Source organism: Bombina bombina, chromosome 3 (assembly GCF_027579735.1).
Source record: "Bombina bombina isolate aBomBom1 chromosome 3, aBomBom1.pri, whole genome shotgun sequence".
NCBI classification, from domain to species: domain Eukaryota; kingdom Metazoa; phylum Chordata; class Amphibia; order Anura; family Bombinatoridae; genus Bombina; species Bombina bombina.
In genome coordinates this window covers 619,882,281-619,905,249 of record NC_069501.1, presented here as the reverse complement: position 1 = coordinate 619,905,249, position 22,969 = coordinate 619,882,281, and the positions used below count along the sequence as shown (strand labels likewise).

The 22,969-nt window shown below is 39.2% G+C and overlaps 1 protein-coding gene across 1 annotated transcript; it reads left to right on the top strand.

Annotated features, from left to right (window-relative positions):
• Nucleotides 1–20,852: 20,852 nt before the first annotated feature.
• LOC128651835 (zinc finger protein OZF-like) lies at nt 20,853–22,591 on the top strand. The gene has a single exon (XM_053704815.1). The coding sequence runs from the start codon at nt 20,864–20,866 to the stop codon at nt 22,301–22,303; it is 1,440 nt and encodes a 479-aa protein (XP_053560790.1). The 5' UTR covers nt 20,853–20,863; the 3' UTR covers nt 22,304–22,591.
• The last annotated feature ends 378 nt before the right edge of the window (nt 22,592–22,969 follow it).

Here is a 22,969-nt window from a genome sequence, read left to right as displayed (position 1 = left end):
TTTTTTAAATAGTGATATTAGGTTTATTTATAGTTTAAGCATAGGTTTTTTTATTACACAGGTAAGTTTTTATTTATTTGAAGGTAGTTATATTGTAGGTTTAATTTACTGTTAGCGGGTGTTCGGTTTAGGGGTTATTAGTTTAATTTAGATTGTCGCAATGTGGGGGGTGGTGGTTTAGAAGTTAATAGGTTTATTTGGGTAGTCGCAATGTGGGTGTTTGGCAGTTTAGGGGTTAATAGGATTAGGTTAGTATTTGTGAAGCGGGCGGACGGCGGATTAGGGGTTAATAGTTTTATTTAGGTGTTAGGAATGTGGGGGGAGGCGGTTTAGGGGATAATAGGTTTATTTAGTGTGGCGATGCGGGGGGCGGCAGATTAGGGGTTAATACTTTAATTTAGTGTTGGCGATGTAGGTGGGCAGGGGATTAGGGGTTACTAGGTTTATTTTAGTAGTAGCGATGTGGGGGAGCAGTGGTTTAGGGGTTAATAACTTTATTTTAGTATTTGCAATGTGTGAGGAGGATGGTTTAGGGGTTAATAGTTAGTTTATGGATGTTAGTGTACTTTGTAACATTTTTGTTATGATTTTTTTGAAACATTTTTGTTTTGCAAAATCCATAACTACTGGTTTTCATATCGAAATGGATCGTGGCGGTATAAGCTATAACGCTAGCATAATAGCCGGACCGCACAACCTGTAATATGGTTGATCTGAAAATTCCACACTCAAAAGCCATTTTTTTAGTGTGGAATAGAGAGTTGCGGTATAGGCTAAAACACTAGTGGTATAGCCGTATACAGCCGCAACTTTTTTTTTCATGTCCCTTTAAACTTCCTAAGAGGGGATTGATCTGTTTGTTACTGTATGAGATATTGTTAATGAGTGAGTGTGTTGCAGGTAACTAGATAAAAGATTATTAATGAAGAGATACTCTTTGTGTGTGTTTGATTAAATAGTATTCTGAGAGTCACAAGCATAATATATTATTAGTGTGCTCCAGGTCACTAGATGTAAAATAATAACAGTTATTGTGCAGGTCTTAACACAAGAGCTTGTTGACTGAGTCATTTTCTATGAGCCACTACATATGATTTGCAGTATTGAAGTAATATCATACACGTCTGAATCAGAGCTGTGATTTTGTTCCTTCATACCTAGGAAAAGGAGTGATGAGGTATAGGTCTCTGGCTAAGAACTTATTAATGGCACTGTGCTGCTCTACTGATTAAACCTTGTTAATGGATGGATGGATGTACTACAGCTGTTCAGATCAGAGCTCCGAGCTTATTAAGGTCTCTAGATAGGTGCCTAAGTAATGGAACTCAAGCTTGTTAATGAAGGGATGTTTGACAGGTCTACAGATCAGGTTTTGTCAAAGGTAACATGCTCTGTGAGTGTAGAATATATAACTTGTAAAGGAGAGATGTTCTGATAGACTAAATCTACATCAAGTTAACACAGCTATGTAAATTACAGGTTAATAGCTAAATATTCTGCAGGTCTATATATCAGAGTTCATTAATGCAGGAATTTCCTGCAGGTCTATAAACAGAAGTTTATGAATAGAGAGATTTTCTGCAGGTGCATAAAAATAACCTGCTAATGTTGGATAAATCTGCACATTAAGGGCTAGATTACAAGTGGAGCGCTAATTTATTGCGTGCCTGTAAATGGGCAAATTTGCAAGCTTGCGGTAGCAATTAGCGACCTGAAAATTAACCAGAGGTCAGACCTCTGGTTAATTTTCAAAATATCCCCCAATTACCCCCAAAATGAAGTGTATTGTAGGTGTTTATTTAAAAAAAATAGCATTTTTTTTTGTAATAAAGACAAACTGCACAAAGCAGTTTTTAGGAGTTAAAGTTGGCGGATGTGGGGTGCCGTTTACATTGTGGTCTATGGGGACTGTGTGTTCCCTGTAAATATATTTGTAAATTAATATACACATATACATTTATGTGTAAATATGTGTGTATATACATATTAACACACAAATATATATGTATCTATTAATATACATATATATGTAAATCTTCTGGCCATCGCTGTGCTACTTACCCTCATCGCTACGCTTAGGTTCCCATGCTGTGTCTCACAAGATGAGAACGAGGCTCCCATTGGAGGCTATGGAAGCGCGCTTTCGTGAATGCAAACACAAGGGTGCAAATATCAATATTTTGCGCTCCACTTGTAATCTAGCCCTAATAAAATAATATTCAGTGTGTCACTAGAAAGCTGTTGTAAAAAAAAATACAGAAGATCTTTATTTAAGTACATGAGCAATAATATTCTTCAGTTTCATATATCAAATCTTGCTAAGGAAAGAATGCCAGGTGTGCTTCTTTACAAGTCTCCTTTATTATGTCTTTTCTGCTGCACTGTCCTAGTTAAAACTCCACTGTTCTTTACAACCAACACATCAGGGAGTCCTTTAACATCCACAAGCTGACAAGAATTGTCACCATCACCCAAGAAGACCTGAGCCTACAAGGGGAATTTAACACAGCTGCAGACACTCCCTGGGAGTAATTACAGTTGCTGTCATATACATAAGCTTCTCTGTACACCCCAATATCCGCCCATCACTTAAAATAGCACTAGAAAAGAGTGGTCAAAAGCTACTAAATATGATGTTACTGGGATAACAGAGCTACAAAGTAAAACAGATTTGTATGTACATTAGAAAGAGAGGTCTGTAAACTTTATTTATACACACACAAACAAACATATACAGTGTATGTGTATGTATGTATGAATATATATATATATATATATATATACACACACATATATATATGCATACAGACATATACAGTATATATATATATACATATACACAAACACACATATATTTATATATATATATATATATATATATATATATATATATATATATACATACACACACACTCAACGATATATATATATATACACATACATATGTATGTATGCGCACACAAACACACGCATTTATATATATACAGTATATATATATATATATATATATATATATATAACACATATAAACACCCAGCACTCACCAGCTAGCTCACAGCTAAGATAAAATCACAACTGGAAAGGTTAGTCACCGCATCTGGCCAAATGGGAAAGCTCAGGCACCACGTCAAGGTCCTTTCCATTGCCTGAGTCCCTAACACTGCCACACCATCATGCAAGCTCACAAAGCCAAACAAACTGAGAACAAAGAAGGGGTGCACAGGTGGCTGTAATCACCCATAGAAAATACAAAACATGGAAGGGAACTGCACCCCACTGTGGCAGTGTTGGGGACTCAGGCAATGGAAAGGACCTTGACGTGGTGCCTGAGCTTTCCCATTTGGCCAGATGCGGTCACTAACCTTTCCAGTTGTGATTTTATCTTAGCTGTGAGCTAGCTGGTGGGTGCTGGGTGTTTCTATGTGTTGTATTACTTTTTATTTGTAATCTCCCTTGTTTCTTGCACCCATTCCGGACTGGGGTTAACTGCCTGTGGCTCTGGTGACATCACAGCTTTTTTGGAGTGCTATTTAGCACCCAGGGCTGGGTGTTGCTGAGTCACAGGATGTGTACCTGATCCGGTCTTGGAGTGCAGTTCCCTTCCATGTTTTATATATATATATATATATATATATATATATATATATAATATACACATATACATATACAATGGTGATATACCAGCACTCACTATAACCTTGGTAATGCCTGGGTGCTCTCAGAAATGTATAGAAAAGATTTACAAAGAGAGCACTCGCCGTGTTTAAACCAAGTGATTTAATTAGAGTTAACGTTTTCAGGGTACAACCCCTGTTCGATATTGCAGATGCTGTCGGCATTTATCATTGCAACACAGTCCAAAGAACTCAGCAGCACTCACCACTATGAAAAAAGATCCATCTTTATTTGGGATATTCAAAGCAGAAAAGACAACGTTTCGGACCTCATGACTAAGGACTAGAGGTCCGAAACGTTGTCTTTTCTGCTTTGAATATCCCAAATAAAGATGGAACTTTTTGCATAGTGGTGAGTGCTGCTGAGTTCTTTGGACTGTGTTGCTATTTTAAAGGGTTTTTGTGTGGTACCCCTTCAGCTTGTACCACTTGGACTGTAGCATTTATCATTGCACCAGCAGTTCTTGTGAACTGCCGATGCAATGCCACCCCCTGCAGATTCGCGGACAATCTTTAGACCGCTGCTTCATAACTTGTGTTTCTGGCGAGCCATACGGAGCTTGATAAATAGGCCCCTAAGTGTAAGGCAACATATAAAATAAAGGAGTCTAATAGGCCAAAAGTCAGAAGAAGCCTGCTAACCTATTGGTGAAACATGCGTAGGTGTTGAAGTTTGAGAAACCGGAGGGGTTACTGCTGTCCACCTCCGAGCGAATTTGGAGTCTATAGCCCGTATTGCTTTCTGGATCGCTGAAGATAAAATTGGAGACATTCAAAACAACCTGAGTGAGGAGCATGGTTTTCCACTAAGTGCCCAGTTATACTTTTACCAGGGACACAGAACCGAACAAACGGAAGGTTTCACAGCTGATACTTGGGGTACCTCTTTCATCTGTTTTATATTGTCAAAGATTGAACATTTAGGGCTACAATTGCTTAAAGTTCCTTTATTGAAGAGCAGATTTTGATACGACCCTGAATAATTTCTTGAGAGTCGCTCCTGCTGATACATCTGAATTGCGGTTGATAATCCTCTATATTGCATATACAACTGACCCTCCAGGATCTCTGGGGGTTTTTTTTTGCTGCATTTTGTTCTTATGGATTTATGTTTCCAGTTTAGCTGGAGTTTGGCTCACTGGTAATCACATTTTGACCTATGGGACACTTATTGACTTTTGGCCTATTAGACTCCTTTATTTTATATGTTGCCTTACACTTATACATAATAATTGTTGTCTTGCTAACATCAGGGTATTCTATTCTTTATTGCCTAGATTTTTGTAATTTACATTAAATACCCTTGTGCTGGTTAAGAAACAATTTTTACTCTCTTTTTTTTTTTTTGATTTTCAAAGCTTTATTGAAGAATAAGCAGAAAATAAACAAAATGCGTACATCAAAAGTCATGAGATACAAAAAAGATACATGTACAAGTGACTCCGTGGAGTCCAATAAGTTACAAAGAGATATAGTATCCATGAATGTGTAACCTTGAGTAGAGATTAGTTAAATCTGATAGCACATTCATGCTCGTCTCAATGTACCATAACAGCATTATGTGAATTAGAAAAAAAGAGGGCGCCACATAGCGTGATATTGTTGACTCAGAACCCAAAATAGGTGATAGATGTTAAGGTTTACCAAAGGTAATGGCACCGTGTAACTGGTGCTGACAGGCAGGCTAACACTTTCAGTGGTTAGCACACTGGGTGATCTCCGGCAATCTGTGCACAGGTGGTATTCAGTGTTTCCTTAATTGGCGTCTGTGCGGCTGCTAGCTGAGACGCTGCGGTATCGCAGACACTTAGAAACCTTTACCAGGAAGGCTCAATAAGGAGAACATAAGCAGGCAAAGAACAACTTCCGTGTATTTAAAATCAATAAATTTTAATCCATACAAACTGCTACGCGTTTCTAGACCATAAACCGGTCTTTTCTTCAGGCATACAAAAATGGATATAAATTCATTAAAAGTGTTAACCTTATAAACAATTAAAAAACGGAAGTTGTCATAGATTCCAAAAAAAGACCAATGAAATATAGGTGGTTACTTTGAATCTTATTTGTGTTAATCGGGCTTAGTCACCTGTATGCTCAATTGGCACCTGCAAATAGTTATTCAATGAAACACTCGAATATTTTTCTCAATCTGCCACAACAAACTTGAATGTTCTAAAGTGTGCCTGCTCAAAAAAATATAATAAAATACTTAATCTGCCTATGTGTGAGTCTGAGTATGATCGTTTGAAAAGTATGTGTGACCCCATGTAAAAAAGAAAAATAAAATTGTCAATTAACAAAAGATCTTGTGTTCGCATTGGATGTGAAGTGTGTCAATTTATCATAATTCAAATCTATGGACATATAGGCGTGTGAATGTATATTCGGCCAATGGTGTATATTGAACCTGAAACCACGATGTAATTTAATAAGTCACAACACGGATGTGTGTGTTACACAAAATCGTGACCTATAAGTCAGAATATATTCTGAACAATACTTGATTTTGACAGGGTAAACTGTGTAAGTTAGTAATAATTACAAATTTCTATGTAAAATGTAATCCTTATAATAAACCAAAACCTGTGAATAAAATTCTTATTGTATTCATCACTGATATGAGGGACTCAAAGATTCAAAATGTTATATAATCGTCCACAATTGACAAATGCGACTGGACTCACAGCTCTGGATATTAATACGCAGAGGTCCTTTAACCTATGGATTCTAACGAGAAATCTGTGTGTTCCTGAAGATGGCTTGTATCATGTTACTATGAAAGTATCTGATCTCACACTTCTGTGATTGAAACTTGAATAGATAAATCTAGCGAATGATTGTTCTGATTTATTATTATTATTATCTGATTTAACACTGAATACCACCTGTGCACAGATTGCCGGAGATCACCCAGTGTGCTAACCACTGAAAGTGTTAGCCTGCCTGTCAGCACCAGTTACACGGTGCCATTACCTTTGGTAAGCCTTAACATCTATCACCTATTTTGGGTTCTGAGTCAACAATATCACGCTATGTGGTGCCCTCTTTTTTTCTAATTCACAGATACCTTTTTCCCAAAGATCAGAGGAGCCTTGCCGCCCGCACATTTGACTGTTTCAGAAGACACAGCACCATTTCCTCACATGGATTAGTATGGTTTGTCCATAGACACTAAGTCCTTACACCATTTATTATTTCTGTCAGCGCACCCCGCTCTCGGTTCCCTACGGGGTTCCTTTTTATAACAGCATTATACTTATAAAACAGTTTTAGTCAGAAAAGATAATAGAGCTTTGGGCATGGGGGAATTTTCAGGCCCATACCCAAGGAAAGAAGAAAAAGGAGAGAGAAGTGTAAAGAAGGGGGGGAGGGAAAGGGGAGGAGGAGAAGAAAAAAAAAAGAGGGGGGGGGAAGGGGAACCAGACTCGTCTCCCAGAGGAAGGAGGAGGTGCCGAACCACACCACAGGTAACAGGGTTATTAATCCGCTTCAATCTGTAAGGGCTTAGGCCTCAGGGCTATCCCCAGGTCCTCCCCGTTTCCACATCTCTAACATATATTTGTGGATTTCTATCCTTTCATCTCTCATATATCTAAATTTCTCTAGTTGAAGGTATCTATTTACTTGGTCGGCCCAATCTCTAAGTGTAGGCACATTCGCACACTTCCAATTTTTGGGGATAAGGGATTTTGCACTGTTGAGCATTATATAGAAAAGGTATTTTGTGGCCTTGTCTTTAAATTTGGGAAGGTCGTGGAACAAAAGGAGACTAGATGACTTGGGCAGGGAGGTTTCAACGACCCCTTCCATGGCAGACAGCACTAAATGCCAGTATGTTTTAATGGAATCACATCTCCACCAGATGTGTAAAAGGGTACCTGATTCGCCGCAGCCTCTCCAGCATTTCCCATCTGTCTGTTTATATATTTTCTGTAATCTGGCAGGGGTTAGATACCAACCAGATAAATATTTGAAGTTGGACTCCAGCACTTTTGCTGAGACCGATGTCTTTGCATGCGCTCTGAATATCTTCCCCCAGTCTTTATCTGTCAGGGGTATGTTAAGTTCCCTGTTCCATTGTCGTGTGTAAGTAGGCAAAGGGGTGTTTGCGTGGGAGGAGAGCAACCGGTAGGCAATGGAGATCATATGTTTTGGAGTGTGCGGTAGCAGGCATAAGGATTCAAAGGTAGTAGGGTTCCTAGTGCTGCTATGTGTTTTTTTATGTGTCGACAGGTAATGCTGAATTTGGGTATAGAAGTACCAAGAAAGAGCAAGGCCAGAGCCCTCCAATTCAGTCCTATTTCTAAGTCGGCCGTAATGAATCGATGGAAGGAAACCTGTGATACCCGTGATTTGTCCGTGCCCACTCTTTGCATGCGAGTAAAGGGTATGTCGGGGTTGTCTAGGAAAGGTGTAAGAGGTGAAGGGTATGTAGAGATGTGTGGGTATTCTACTAGCAATCTGTCCCATCCTGCAAAAAATTCCCTGAGAAAGGGGTAATCACTGATAAATTTTGGTCTGGACTTAGGCGATAACCATACCAACAACCCTGTGTTCTGTTTACCCAAAATTACTCCACAGATTTGGACCCAGGTTTTATCATGCGCATTATGACACCACTCCACTTGATGTTGTAAGAGGATGGCGCTTTTGTAGTAAGCCAGATTAGGCACGCCCAGGCCCCCCCTGTCTTTTGACAAATATAGGGTCTTCCGAGCTATACTTGGTCTCCCCCCCCTCCATATGAATTCCTCCAGCACGTTTTGTAGTTTACGCAAAAAATGGGATGGTAAGGGGATTGGGAGAGTTTGGAGATAGTACAGTATTCTGGGCAAAATGTTCATTTTGATAATACTTATTCTTCCAAGCCACGAAATGGGCTTGTTTCTCCACGAGGAGAGATCGCCTGCAATCGTAGTGAGCAGGTTAGTGTAGTTTGCTTCAAAAAGTCCATCTGCAGACGGGGTGAGGTTAATCCCTAAGTACTTTCATTTGCGTGTCTGGATGCGTAGGGGGCATAAGGTTTTATTTAAATGGAAGTTCGAATGCCTACCATATTCCTCAAATTCTCGTAAGGCCTCAGGCAAGGACCGGCAAGGGTCCGTCAATGACAGCAGGACATCGTCCGCATACATGGACAACTTGTGTTCTTTGTCCCCAATTTTGATTCCTTCAATCTTAATATTGTTTCTAATTCTTTGGGCCAGAACCTCCATCACCAGCACAAATAGCAATGGCGATAGATGGCACCCTTGCCTGGTGCCATTTGTAATGCTGAATGGGTCCGAGAGGATATTGTTAACCCTGATCTGAGCTGAGGGGGCTGTATAGAGGGAGAAGATTCTGCATGTGAAGGTCTGGCCAAACCCCATCTTCGACAGGACTGCCGCCAGAAATTGCCAGCTGATCCTGTCGAAGGCTTTCTCGGTGTCAGTTGACACCAGGATCGCCGGGATCTTGTTTATTTGGGCAAAGTTTCCAAGGAGGGTTGCTTTCATGGTGATATTAGATTGGGTAGGAGTTTGTTTAATCTAGTTGAAAGGATTTTCGCGAATATCTTGACATCCACATTAAGGAGGGAAATTGGGCGGAAGTTTTCTGGCTTGTTAGTCGGTTTGCCTGGCTTGGGAATGGTCGTTATATGGGCTAAAAGCATGGAAGGAGGGAAGCTCTGAGAGGTATCTATAGAATTGAATAGACAGGCCAAGTGGGGGGCCAATATAGTTTTGTAAATTTTATAGTACTTAACTCCAAAGCCATCTGGGCCTGGGCTTTTGCCAGAGGGCAGGTCCTCAATAGTATGTAATACTTCCTCAGTGGAAATAGGAGCATCCAAAGCTGCTGCCTCTGTCTGTGACAAGGTGGGTAGAGTGACCGAGTTCATATATAGGTTCATATCAGAGGGAGGCTGTCCATAGTCACCCCCTAATGGGAGGCAAGGGGAGTCCTTCAAATTATACAGGCCGGAATAATATGCCCTTAGGGTGTCAGCTATGTCAGGACTGCTTGTGTGTGTGTTGTTTAGTTTGTCGACTAGGGAATGAATATGTGATTTCAAGGTCTTCCTCCTGATGGCTCGCGCCAGCAGTTTCCCAGGTTTGTCACCAAACTCATAGTATTTTTGTTGGGTCCTAAGTGCCATTTTCTGGTGTTCTATCGTGTGGATGTCATTGTCTTGGATGTCTTTCCTAGCTTGTGTCAGTGCGGAGAGGATAGAGTTGTCTTTAGGGTCTTTTTTGTGTTTGATTTCTAGATCTCTAATGGTAGATAAAAGGAAAGAGTACTTAACCCTGGTCTGTCGTGCCAAAATGGCTTTTTGTTTGATCAATTCCCCCCTCAAGACGCATTTTTTGGCCTCCCATATTGTATGTTTAGGGATTTCAGGTGTGATGTTCAGAGTAAAATAGTCAGTCAGAGTGTTTTCAATTTTACTTCTGATTGATTGGTTGTTGAGCATAAGATCGTCAAATTTCCAAATAAATGGCCGGTCAGGTGTTGCAGGCCATCTCAATCTACATAGAACCGGGGCATGGTCTGACCAGGTCATGGGCAGGATCTGGGTGTTCAGTACTGATGCTAGTGTTGACTGGTCTGTAAATATATAGTCTATTCTGGTGTATATGTCGTGGGGATGTGAAAAGAATGTGTAGTCCCGTCTTGTAGGGTATTGGGTGCGCCATGTGTCGTGAACTGCAAGTTCCTCTAATCTACTGTTGCACTGTTTGATGATTCTTTGAGGGACAGAGGCTACCCCCCTGGAGGTATCCAATTGAGGGTCCAATGGCAAGTTGAAGTCTCCCGCAAGGAGTAACGCTCCCTGCAACAAATCCAATATTTTGTTAGTGAGTATTGACATAAATTTATGTTGGTTTTGATTGGGAAAGTATGCGTTAGCAAGAGTGACTGGGCGGCCATGTAGGGTGCCTACGACTATTAAATAGCGGCCATCTGGGTCCTTGTCTACCTGTTGTGCAATAAATGGTGTTGAGTGATGGATGAGTATCCCCACTCCGTTTTTTTTAGAAGGGCCAGATGCAAAAAAGGTCTGGGGGAATTTGGAGTGCAGCCAATTCGGTTCCCTACCCCTTTTAAAGTGTGTCTCCTGTGAGAGTAAAATGTCACAATGAAGCCTAGTAGCATCTCTTAGTAGATGAGACCTTTTCTCCGGGGTATTAATGCCTTTAACATTTAGGGACATGATGGACAGATTATGGGCTGTCTGGGAAACCATTTTGTACCTGTGTTTTCTGTTGGTAAAGTGGGTCAAAAAAAAAAGGGGGGGGGGAGGGGTGAGGGGAAGAAAAGAAGGAGGGAAAGAAAGGGGAAAAGTGAAGAGATAAGTGAAAGGTGAGAGGTTAATTTAGAGAAGAAACAGAGTATTAATAGTGTGAAAAGAACTGTAGAAAGATAAACTTATACAATTCCTCCAACCCGTAAGAAAAGAGGGCAGGAGGACAAAGCAAAGTAAGTGTGGGGTCAGTATCTCCACACCCGGTCAATAAGTAAATATAACATATAATTGAAAAATCAACATTAAATAAATAAAAAACATCTGCAATTATAGAAACGGGTACAACATTTTTCAGAAATAGAAGGCCTAAGGGACAAATAAATTTATAATAAGAAGTGCAACGTCTATTAATGACAGGGCCGAGGGGGGTAAAGGCTAGACTAGTGAGAAGGTTCCTCTGAAAGGGGATTCCAGTGCCCGTACTTATGTCCTAGATATGTAGGATATCTCCAGAGGGATCGGGCGTAAGGTCTGTCCCCTAGTATCCCCTTTTAACTAGGGTAAATGCACGTATATGAATGGAGGGAGCTAGATATGGCCCTTTCTTGGGTGATTTATGGATGGGAGATTGTTAAATCCCAATGGTGTAGCTGCCAGAGGGACAAGGTGAGTGATAATATATAAATTAAGCTTTAATATTGCATGGGCACTGGTTATAAGGTCATACAGGACAAGTCGCAGGGGAGTTAAGTGTACTAGGAGTTAAGAAAGTCAACATTCACACATTCTCTTCATAGATACCCAATAAAGCTTCTTGGTAATGTAGTATTAATCACTCTGTAGTTTTAGTTTTAGTCCATTCTGGTGCTCGTTTAGTATAGTGTCCCTCTTATAGCATACCTAAGTATGGTGAAGCTTGTTGTCCCTTTAAGTAAAGATGATTGTGCTTTTGTGGTATATTCAATTGTAGTAACGATAGACTTTGCACAGACACAAGCAAAAACTGTAATACCATTGGTGCCTCAAGAGGAACTTATATAGTAAAAAGCATTTGATCATAACGCCAACAAAATGAAAAGGGTTTTACCTTAGTCATAAAAAAGTTACCCCACACCGGAATCCTCACTGGTTAGATGGCCCTCTGTATCGGTCCGGTCCCACTTTTTGCAGGGAGAGGTAAAAGAAAAAAACCCCTATACGGCACTTTCTGAACTTCAATACAAAAGTACGTAAGTGAAAGTGCTGCGAGCCGTTACTTTGCTTAGGTCCAATATATGGTGACAATTATTGTAAATGCTTCATGTAGACACTTTTCATAAATTTAATGTGCTCTTAAAGAGTGTTTCCTTCAAAGTATAACCCCATACCGGTACAAATAATGTGAATAACCCGGTTCTACTCACCGCAGAGAGGGGATGAACACTTGTAATACGGCGTCTCTTGATTGTAGATTCTCCACGCCGGGCGCACCTGTATACCAGCACCTTAATTGTAAGCCGCTCACAGCATGAAAACCACAGAGGGAAAATTAAAAGTTCAACTGTTTCCCAGCAGCGTTTCCCATACGCTGATAAAAAGCAAAAATATCCAAGAAGTAGGAAAAAGTTGAAGGCTGCACAAACAAATTTGAAGATAAAAAATGTGAATTTTATTGGTACATTAAAAATCTCTCACAAGCACATACTCGCAATGGAGTTACCCTAGCACACAGGGAGTTAGCTGCTCTCCGACGCGTTTCCTGCCCTCTAGGGGCACTTCATCAGGGATCCCTGATGAAGTGCCCCTAGAGGGCAGGAAACGCGTCGGAGAGCAGCTAACTCCCTGTGTGCTAGGGTAACTCCATTGCGAGTATGTGCTTGTGAGAGATTTTTAATGTTCCAATAAAATTCACATTTTTTATCTTCAAATTTGTTTGTGCAGCCTTCAACTTTTTCCTACTTCTTGGATATTTTTACTAGGAGTTAATGTTATATACATATCAAGTTGCTGGACATGTATGGAGCTAACATCTGATAGATCAAGAAAACTGAAAGGGATGTGCCCATAAAAATCAAAGTCCAATTGGTGTAGAACTAAGGATAATCAACATACTTGTAAGGTTGAAAAAAAAACGTCTTAATGGGCCTCCAGGCCTCATTCAAGCCCGATGGGCTCGTCATATGAAGGGCATCATCAGACTATTAAACATGGTAAGTCTCAACCTAAATAATTGTGGGGGAAAAAAGAACAAATAACAAGCAACCAATAACATTTAAACCCAAGGTGTCACAGTATGTAGCGATCCCCTTGGTGTAGTCAGTATAGTGGGGAAGGAGTAACAGTCATTACCCCTGAGATAATGAAACAAGACAATGAAGTCTCAAAAGGTTGGCTCAATCAGGTGTCCCTAGTGCGAGAGGAGTCCCCAGAGCTTTGGGAAGGAAAGTCTTGGGAAGAAGCCCCTGAAGGCTCCGGTTGTTGGATGTTTACATCAAGTGTCCTGCAAAACTCGGATAGATCAGATGGGGACCTGTATATGGCCTGAGCGCCATTCCTGGAGGCCACCAAGCAGACGGGAAAACCCCATTTGTATTGTATTCCATTGGCCTGCAACTCTGATGTGATGAATTTAAGGTCCCTTCTTTTTTGCAGTGTGATTAGACTAAGATCAGAAAAGATCTGTAAGGGGATTCCTGCATGGGTGATATTTTTGATGCTCCTTGCCTTTGATGTAATTGTTTCCTTATCCTTATAGCTAAGGAATTTTACAATAATGTCCCTTGGCAGGGCCTTAGGAGGGGGTCTGGGTCTAAGGGCCCTATGAGCTCTTTCAATAGGTATGTTTGGCGACTCTGGCGTACCTTTCATCGTACGGAACAGATCCTGCAGGTAGCCTTCCAGGGCCTTTGGAGAGACAGATTCAGGGACCCCCCTTATCCTTATGTTGTTGTGACGCCCTCTATAGCTGTTCGGTGGTGTTTACCTGTTTGGAGTTATTCCTCACCAGTCTGTACATCTGTGCTTTCGGTATTGCTCTAATGAGGGATGGGGGATGACAACTACTGGCTAATAGCAGTGAGTTCTTATCTGTGGATTTCTTGTACATCATGATTTCAAGTTGATTCCCCTCCTTGAAGATCCTTAGATCCAGAAAGTCCACTTGATTTTTATCATACACCATTTTAAACTTCACAGGTGTAGTTAAATCATTCAAGATTAAATGTCAAACTTTCCTCATCGTCTCTCCAGATCAACAAGACATCATCAATGTACGGCCTGTACAAGATGATCTTAGGGTTATCATATACCTTCATCACATTGACCTCATAGTCCTCCATATATATGTTGGCATACGATGGGGCCATATTAGACCCCATCACCGTTCCCGTGATCTGTTGAAAATATTTAGTCTCAAACCTAAAGAAATTGTAGGTTAAACATAATCGTAGGATCATAATGATAAATTCACTATCCGGCCCCACATATGGATATCTTCGTAATGCCTTCCGGACTGCCTCCATCCCATCCTGATGTGGGATGATTATGTACAAACTTGTGATGTCCATCGTCACCAAATAATCATCATAATCCACTGTTTGAATCCTTGGTAACAATCGAAGGACATCAGAGGAATCTTGAACAAATGATGTCATCTGTTTAACAAGTGGTTGGAGATAATAATCCACCCATTGGGCTAAAGGACTTAATAGAGATCCCCTAGCTGACACAATAGGATGGCCAGGTGGTTCATGTAAATTTTTATGAACCTTTGGGAGAGTGTACAGGATCGGACATATCGGAAATTTGACTATTAGCCATTCGTATGTAGCTTTAGAGATCCACCCTTGTTTCAATCCATATTTCAATACACCAGAGATAATTTCCTTAAACTCTGTAGTGGGATTGCCCAACAGGCGAATATATCTCTTTACTGTAGTATGAGTATTTGAGTACTACAATTGCACCCCCTTTATCCGCTTTTCTGATTACGATGGACATCAAAAGTTTGTACACAATCATCCCACATAAGGATGTGATGGAGGCAGTCCGGAAGGCATTACGAAGATATCCAACTGTGGGGCCAGATAGTGAATTTATCATTATGATCCTATGATTATGTTTAACCTACAAATTCTTTAGGTTCGAGACCAAATATTTTCAACAGATCATGGGGACGGTGATGGGGTCTAATATGGCCCCATCGTATGCCAACATATATATGGAGGACTATGAGGTCAATGTGATGAAGGTATATGATAACCCTAAGATCATCTTGTACAGGCGGTACATTGATGACGTCTTGTTGATCTGGAGAGGCGATGAAGAAAGTCTGACATTGTCGTGTAAATCTTTGAATGATTTAACCTGTGAAGTTTAAAATAGTGTATGATAAAAATCAAGTGGACTTTCTAGATATAAGGATCTTCAAGGAGGGTAATCAACTTGAAACCACAATGTACAAGAAACCCACAGATAAGAACTCACTGCTATTAGCCAGTAGTTGTCATCCACCCTCCCTAATTAGAGCAATACTGAAAGCACAGATGTACAGAGTGGTGAGGAATAACTCCAAACAGGTAAACACCACCGAACAGCTTCATGTAATGTCTAGGAGATTCCTACAAAGAGGTTACACTTACGACAATATCAACATGGCACAGAAGGCAGCTATGGACTGTGATAGAAAGGATCTTCTTGGAGAACAGAGAAAGACAAATTTGAATATGCGAATGACATTTGTCACCACATATAACCCTGCGGTTGATGTGTTGGCTAAAGCAGTGAAGGAACATTGGATCCTATTGACAACGAATGCAACGTTACCACTGCAAACAATGGAACCCCCCCAGGATGGGCTTCAGGAGAGGGTGGAATTTACAGGATATGTTGATGCTTACGGATTCTATGCATGCATATCTTAAGGACACATGGCTAAAGACCCAGAAATCGGGTTGTTTCAAATGTATTAGTTGCATAACTTCCAACTCTATGACTTGCTCCACGAAATATGTGGTGTACTTGCTCAATTTTATTTGTGGCAAATATTATGTAGGTAAAACGGACGATGATATCAAGAAAAGAATGGCTAATCATCGGAGTGCCATCAGAAAGGCCTTGAAGACGGGTGAAACAGATCAACCTGTGGCGCGGCACTTTCTTGTGTCAAGGTATATGTGAAGATTAATATAATATATATATTATTATATTTGGCTGTCAGCACCAAATCATTCATTCATTTATAAGTCATTAAATGCTTTGGTTAACCAAAGTACAATCCTCTCCCAATCAGCATGCAAAATTACAATGCGTCCAACTGAGGATAATACAACATTTGGTCTATTTAAACTTAAACAGTCACTTCAAAGAAAGGCAAACACTTCAGTAAAAGATAATATAGCTGTATATTCAGTATCTGAAATCAGATATGAGAGACTTTTTCCTGATTAACATAGCTTTTGAAGCCCACAGCCCTGCAGGGGGTAGCAAACAGGGGCCTGATATTCCTCTAGGCCAGCATACATCATGGAATGTATGGAGACGACATTCTCTGCATCAAGTCAGATAAGCAAGTACAATTTTGACTGTATAGTGATTAGCATAGACTTGTTAATAACCCTGCTGTGTTTGAATTCACACATTTTAGACAATGAAAGTGGCCAGGCAGAGACAAATGTAGCATTGCAACTAAAACTCTCTTCTCTTGTAAGATGTATCGAGTCCACGGATTCATCCATACTTATGGGATATTCTCCTTCCCTACAGGAAGTGGCAGAGAGAGCACCCACAGCAGAGCTGTCCATATAGCTCCTCCCTTAGCTCCACCCCCAGTCATTCTCTTTGCCTGCTTAACTGCTAGGAAGGGCAAAGTGAGTGTGGTGACAAAAATGTCTTCAAGGGGTTCCGTTTGAACCTGTGCATTCCATAGATATTAAGCTTCTATCTTGGAAAGTTTTGTTTTTAGTAGCTATCTCTTCGGCTCGAAGAGTTTCTGAGTTATCTGCTTTACAGTGTGACTCACCTTACCTGGTTTTCCATGCAGATAAGGTGGTTTTGCGTACCAAACCTGGGTTTCTTCCTAAGGTTGTTTCTAATAGGAATATCAATCAGGAGATTGTTGTTCCTTCTCTGTGTCCTAATCCTTCATCAAAGAAGGAACATCTGTTGCACAATCTTGATGTGGTGCGTGCTTTAAAGTTCTACTTACAAGCAACTAAAGATTTCCGTCAAACATCTTCATTGTTTGTTGTTTATTCTGGTAAACGGAGAGGTCAAAAGGCTACTGCTACCTCTCTTTCCTTTTGGCTGAAAAGCTTCATCCATTTGGCTTATTTGACTGCTGGCCAGCAGCCTCCTGAAAGAATTACTGCTCATTCTACTAGAGCAGTGGCTTCCACATGGGCTTTTAAAAATGAGGCTTCTGTTGAACAGATTTGTAAGGCGGCGACTTGGTCTTCGCTTCATACTTTTTCCAAATTTTCCAAATTTGATACTTTTGCTTCTTCGGAGGCTATTTTTGGGAGAAAGGTTCTACAAGCAGTGGTGCCTTCCGTTTAAGGTACCTGTCTTGTCCCTCCCTTCATCCGTGTCCTAAAGCTTTGGTATTGGTATCCCATAAGTATGGATGAATCCATGGACTCGATACATCTTACAAGAGAAAACAGAATTTATGCTTACCTGATAAATTTCTTTCTCTTGTGATGTATCAAGTCCACGGCCCGCCCTGTCTATTTAAGACAGGTAGTATATTTTTATTTAAAAAACTTCAGTCACCACTGCACCCTATAGTTTCTCCTATTTCTTCCTAGCCTTCAGTCGAATGACTGGGGGGTGGAGCTAAGGGAGGAGCTATATGGACAGCTCTGCTGTGGGTGCTCTCTCTGCCACTTCCTGTAGGGAAGGAGAATATCCCATAAGTATGGATGAATCCGTGGACTCGATACATCACAAGAGAAAGAAATTTATCAGGTAAGCATAAATTCTGTTTTTAATACAGCCTGCATAATTTAAATACTATATAACAATGTTTAATCTGCTGTATTTTGTATGAATATAAGGAAATACTCAACTAAACATATGCCTCAGACTGTATTGATTATATATATGGGAGATAAATTCAAGTTTGTAATAGATTAAATAACAATTATAATAATCCCATTTTTTGAAATATATAAATATAACGTATTGTTTGTTTTTCTATTTTTCCAGATGGAGCTAAATGGTGATAAATACAGGATTGCCTGCATGGGATGACCTGGGTCATGTCATATGGTTATACACTAAATGTTTATGAAACTTTAAATACGTCTCTTAAAATATAATAAGATGAATGTATAGTAGTTACCTTGATGTAATATGATATTAAAAAACAAACTGTGTTTGGTATTAGGGTAATCAGAAAATTGACATGATGCTATCCTGTCTGAAATTCAGTTTGTAAGTGATTGATGCAAAACGTTATGGTATGATAAATAATCACTTTATAAGAATGTATTAAATTGTTGACAATGTTGGATGGTGAGATGCATTTGCTGGTTGTCTGCTGCCCCCAGGGGATTGGAATGGTATAACAGCCAAATTAATTTTCTATTAGGAAACATACAGAGCCAATCAGAATTGACAAGCACTGTGGGCGTGAACAAAAAAGATTATCAATGATTATATAAGGAATAGCTAAATGCAAGACAAGAAGAGTTTTTTTTTTTTGGTGATCTGCTTTGGTGATCAGTGATTGATATCTGGCGGCCATTCTCTTGGGAACACAATCATTTTAAGCAAGGAACTGAAAACTCACCTTGATCTATGCGATAACTTTCCTTCAAATTAGATGATCTAAAGATATTTGGAAAAGACTGAACTACAAATTGGCTCAAATTGGTGATGTATGATTGTTCTAATTTTTAATATTTTATACAAAGGTAATTGGTAAGACCATAGTCAAATTGTTGTTAAAAGATTTAAAGGGGCACTCAGTATTTTAAACTTGTGTTTCATAGTCCTGTATAGTGTTATGTTTGTCTTTTGTATGCTAAGTAATTTACCTTTGCAAAATATTGATATATATATCTTAGAATTGGTTTTAATTGTAAGTAACTAAGAATTTATTTCAACTTAGTTAAATTAGCAAAGGACAATTGGTTTTTGCACAAATAATAGATACTATGTTGATATTTTAAATTAGAATTGTGTTAGAATCAATTGTGAATACATAGCTGATTGTATTGCTTGAATGTTAGTAGCTAATATCTTGGAATCTCATTGTGTTAATTGAATGAAATTCAATTGTGAATAAGGTTAGTTATAAGTTACAATTTGGGTTGCTTTGTAAAGAGTATTGCAACAGTTTAAACACTGTATAGTTTGAGTGATATTCTGGTTTTTACAAATACATTTCAGTGTGTCCATAAATATCAACTAATAAAAAGAACTTAGGAATTTTATATTAATTTTATGGTTTGGTATATGTATATTATTGGGGTTCAGTTTAAAGGATAATTATTAAATATATTGTATTATAACCCGGCCATATACTGACATATGAGATGAACCACACAGTGATGAATCTATGCTTTATTCTCATTGATCATGTGCCTCCCTTAAAAAGAGGCGGAGATAGGAGAAGAGACTCCTACAGCTGGAAACATGGTGGATCTATACTTTGGGGACTATACACCCTGGTGGTTTGAACACAAGTATTGACTGGCATTGTTATCTTTAAAATATAGAAGGTGTGGAAAGTATACTATCATATTCCTGGATGACATGGAACAGTTTGATGCCTTTTTGACATTTACTTATCTCTAAACTATAGAGAATATGTGGGAAGTGCACTACCATACTCATTGAAGACATGGAGCGGTGAGTTCTGACCATATACTGGATGTTTTGCAGACACACATTGGCTTTATATAGTTATAACCTCTTTGATGCTATGGGATATTGTATTTGGTCTATTACATCTTATACACTATATATGAATTTGGATTGATTGAGCTTTTTATTGATCTATTGCTATTGGTTTAGCAGTACATTTTCTTTTTGACAGGTGTTTTTATGATATGAAGTGTTTTAATACCTTGGGAAATGATCCCTGTGCTTTGAGTAAGATAAAATTTACACTTTAATTTATTAAGCTCTTTAGTAACAGTTACTAGCCTCTAGTCAGTGTTGCACAATTATCCCTTAAATCCACCAGTATCACATTCAATAAATCCACTTTGGATATGCTCTGGATAATATCTTCTGCACTGTGTAATAAATGTAGTAACCCCTAGTGTCACCTCACTACACACTAGCACACTATTCACTTTTACCTACAATCCCAGATAAATATTGTATGTGTAGTTCTACAGAAATATAGCCACTATTCTGTACTCATAGTAATTCCAGGCTAAATCATTTTAAGACACTCAGTTCTTTACCAGAGAGAGAGCTTTAATTAGAATCTGCCCAAATTACAGAAAGGTTACAGGTTACATAAGGAGGTTTTCAGTCATACTCCCAAACACACAATGTATCCTATCTAACAGTTATTTCAGGGTGAGTGTCTGTGTGTGTGTGTGCTTACCAAAACCCTTTCTTCCTAAACTGTGTGTGTGTGTGTACTGAACCTTCTTTTAAATGGTTGTCCTCCCATGTTAAAGCTAGGCCATTCCCTCAGGCCATCCCCTGTTATGTTTGCTATCTCCCCAGAGGGTAATATTAGTGTCTCCACCAAGCAATTTCTTTCTTAGAAGTGTGATGTCTCCCAGAAAATAAAAGCAGCTGACCCCTTCCTCACTTTCCCACCTGACATTGTTACCACTTCCCCTGTCTGCTTACTCAGGAGACTGCATGTGAAATATTTCCACAGGAGGCAGACAGCTACAACCTCTATTACTATTCAATGTGTAACATCTCCCAGGGAGTTTTTTTGTTTTGTTTCAGGACCGGAAGTGATTGTATATTGCTGAACAGTACACAGATTACAAGCGGCACAATGATGGCTGATGACATAGCAGAGATCTGCAGTTCACCTGACGGGGAACAACCTAAGTTTGATGAAGTTGCCGTTTACTTTTCTAAGGAAGAATGGGAATATTTAGAAGACGATCAAAAAAATCTTTACAAGGACGTGATGATGGATAATTATAATTCCCTTAGGTCTCTAGGTTGTGTAAATATGACGCCTACAGTTGTGTCAAAGATAGAACATGGGGAGGAACCGTACGTTAATAATTCCCATCAGACAAAGCTGCTGTCGTCAATAGAGACTAAAAAAGATTCTTTGAACTGTGGTACTGTTAAAAATGGGGTTTCCTATGATTCAGCACAATTTGTAGTCGACAACAGGGCCAACAAAAATTCTAAAAATCTAAACCACATTAGAGGAAAAGTGGTTAAGTTGAATGGAAAAAAGTTGAAAAAAACAGGCGGCCATAAAGAATCCACAATATCTTCTATAAATGACCAACATGAAAATATAAAGACAGACTTTTCTGCTAACAATTATGATAAAAACAGAAAAGTACAGAAAATTAGGAAGAAAAGATCAAGAAAGAAATATACAGTTGATAATGAAGAGAAGACGATTCCTTGTTTAGAATGTGGGAAATTCTTTGCAAGAAAAACGCATCTTCGTGTGCATCAAAGAAGACATTCAGGAGAAAAACCATTTCCGTGTCCTGAATGCGGGAAATATTTTAGCTGTAATTCAAGTCTTGTAAGACATCGGTTTCTTCATACAGGACAAAAACCTTTTACGTGCAATCAGTGTGGTAAATCCTTTAGCTGTAATGGAAACATAATCAGGCACCAGAGTATACACTTAGAAGAGAAAGCCTTTGCGTGTTCGGAATGTGACAAATGTTTTAGGGACAAAGTTCAGCTTCGTGCACATCAGAGGAGTCACAGCGGCGATAAACCCTTCGCATGTACAGAATGTGGGAAATGCTTCAGCCAGAAATCACATCTCGTGATCCATCAGAAGATACACACGGGAGAAAAGCCGTTTTCGTGTACTGAATGCGGGAAAGATTTCATCCGTAAATATCATCTTGCCGTGCATCAAACAGTTCACTCAGGAGAAAAACTATTTGAGTGTTCTGAATGTGGGAAATATTTTAGCCGTAAATCTCAACTGGTGACCCATCAAAACACTCATAAAGGAGAAAGGCCATTTATGTGTTCAGAGTGTGGAAAATGCTTTGGCCAAAAGTCACATCTTCTTATTCATCAAAGGATTCATACGGGGGATAGACCATTTGCATGTAACGTTTGTTCAAAATGCTTTATTACAAAATCAGAACTTGTCAGGCATTACAGAATTCACACAGGAGAAAAACCTTATCAGTGTTCTGTATGTGGGAAGTGTTTTAGCCTTAAATCGCATCTTGCTTTGCATCAAAGGACCCATATAAGAGCTCCAACATTAACCTGATTTGAAACACGTTTTGTATAAACAACAGATATCTGTGATTTAGCAAGTTACATATACATACAGACCCACATATGAATACTTTGGATCCTTACAGGCATAACAGGATAAGCTAGTTACCAAATGGAGGAATAGGCCCTTCTTCAACATTATCATTCTTGAGTTACCTGGGTGGGCATGTTGTGTTGTGAATGGGGATATGTATTGGTATTGAATTCATTCTCATTGCATGTACTACAGCAGTGCTTCATTTCCAGATATAAATGTCATACAATTTAGGGTAGTTGGGGGGAGGGGGGCAGATAATAATCTTGTGGGCCTTTGTGGCTATGTAAGGTTTTAAATTAACATCATCCAACCACAAACAACATGTGTCAGGCATTGGATATAGAACCTTTTCCTGTGCCTGTAATCAACAGATGTCTTTGTTTTTGTTTTTTAACATTAATTACAGGTCACAGGATGGTAATTTTATTTTAACCAAATACTGAGAGGTATATGTGATTTTGTATCTGAATATGGAGTTAAAGAGACATAGAAAACAGATATTAAAACCCCAAAAAAATTATTTAATTATTAGTGGGAAAATATACTTTAATAATGAAATATTGTGTAGTTTTGGCTTATAAGATGCAGTTTGTTTGCTTGTCAACTGTTGATAAGGAAAAG

Coding starts and splice junctions, on each gene's coding strand:
- LOC128651835 (XM_053704815.1), top strand. CDS start 20,864: ATGATGGCTGATGACATAGCAGAGATCTGCAGTTCACCTGACGGGGAA.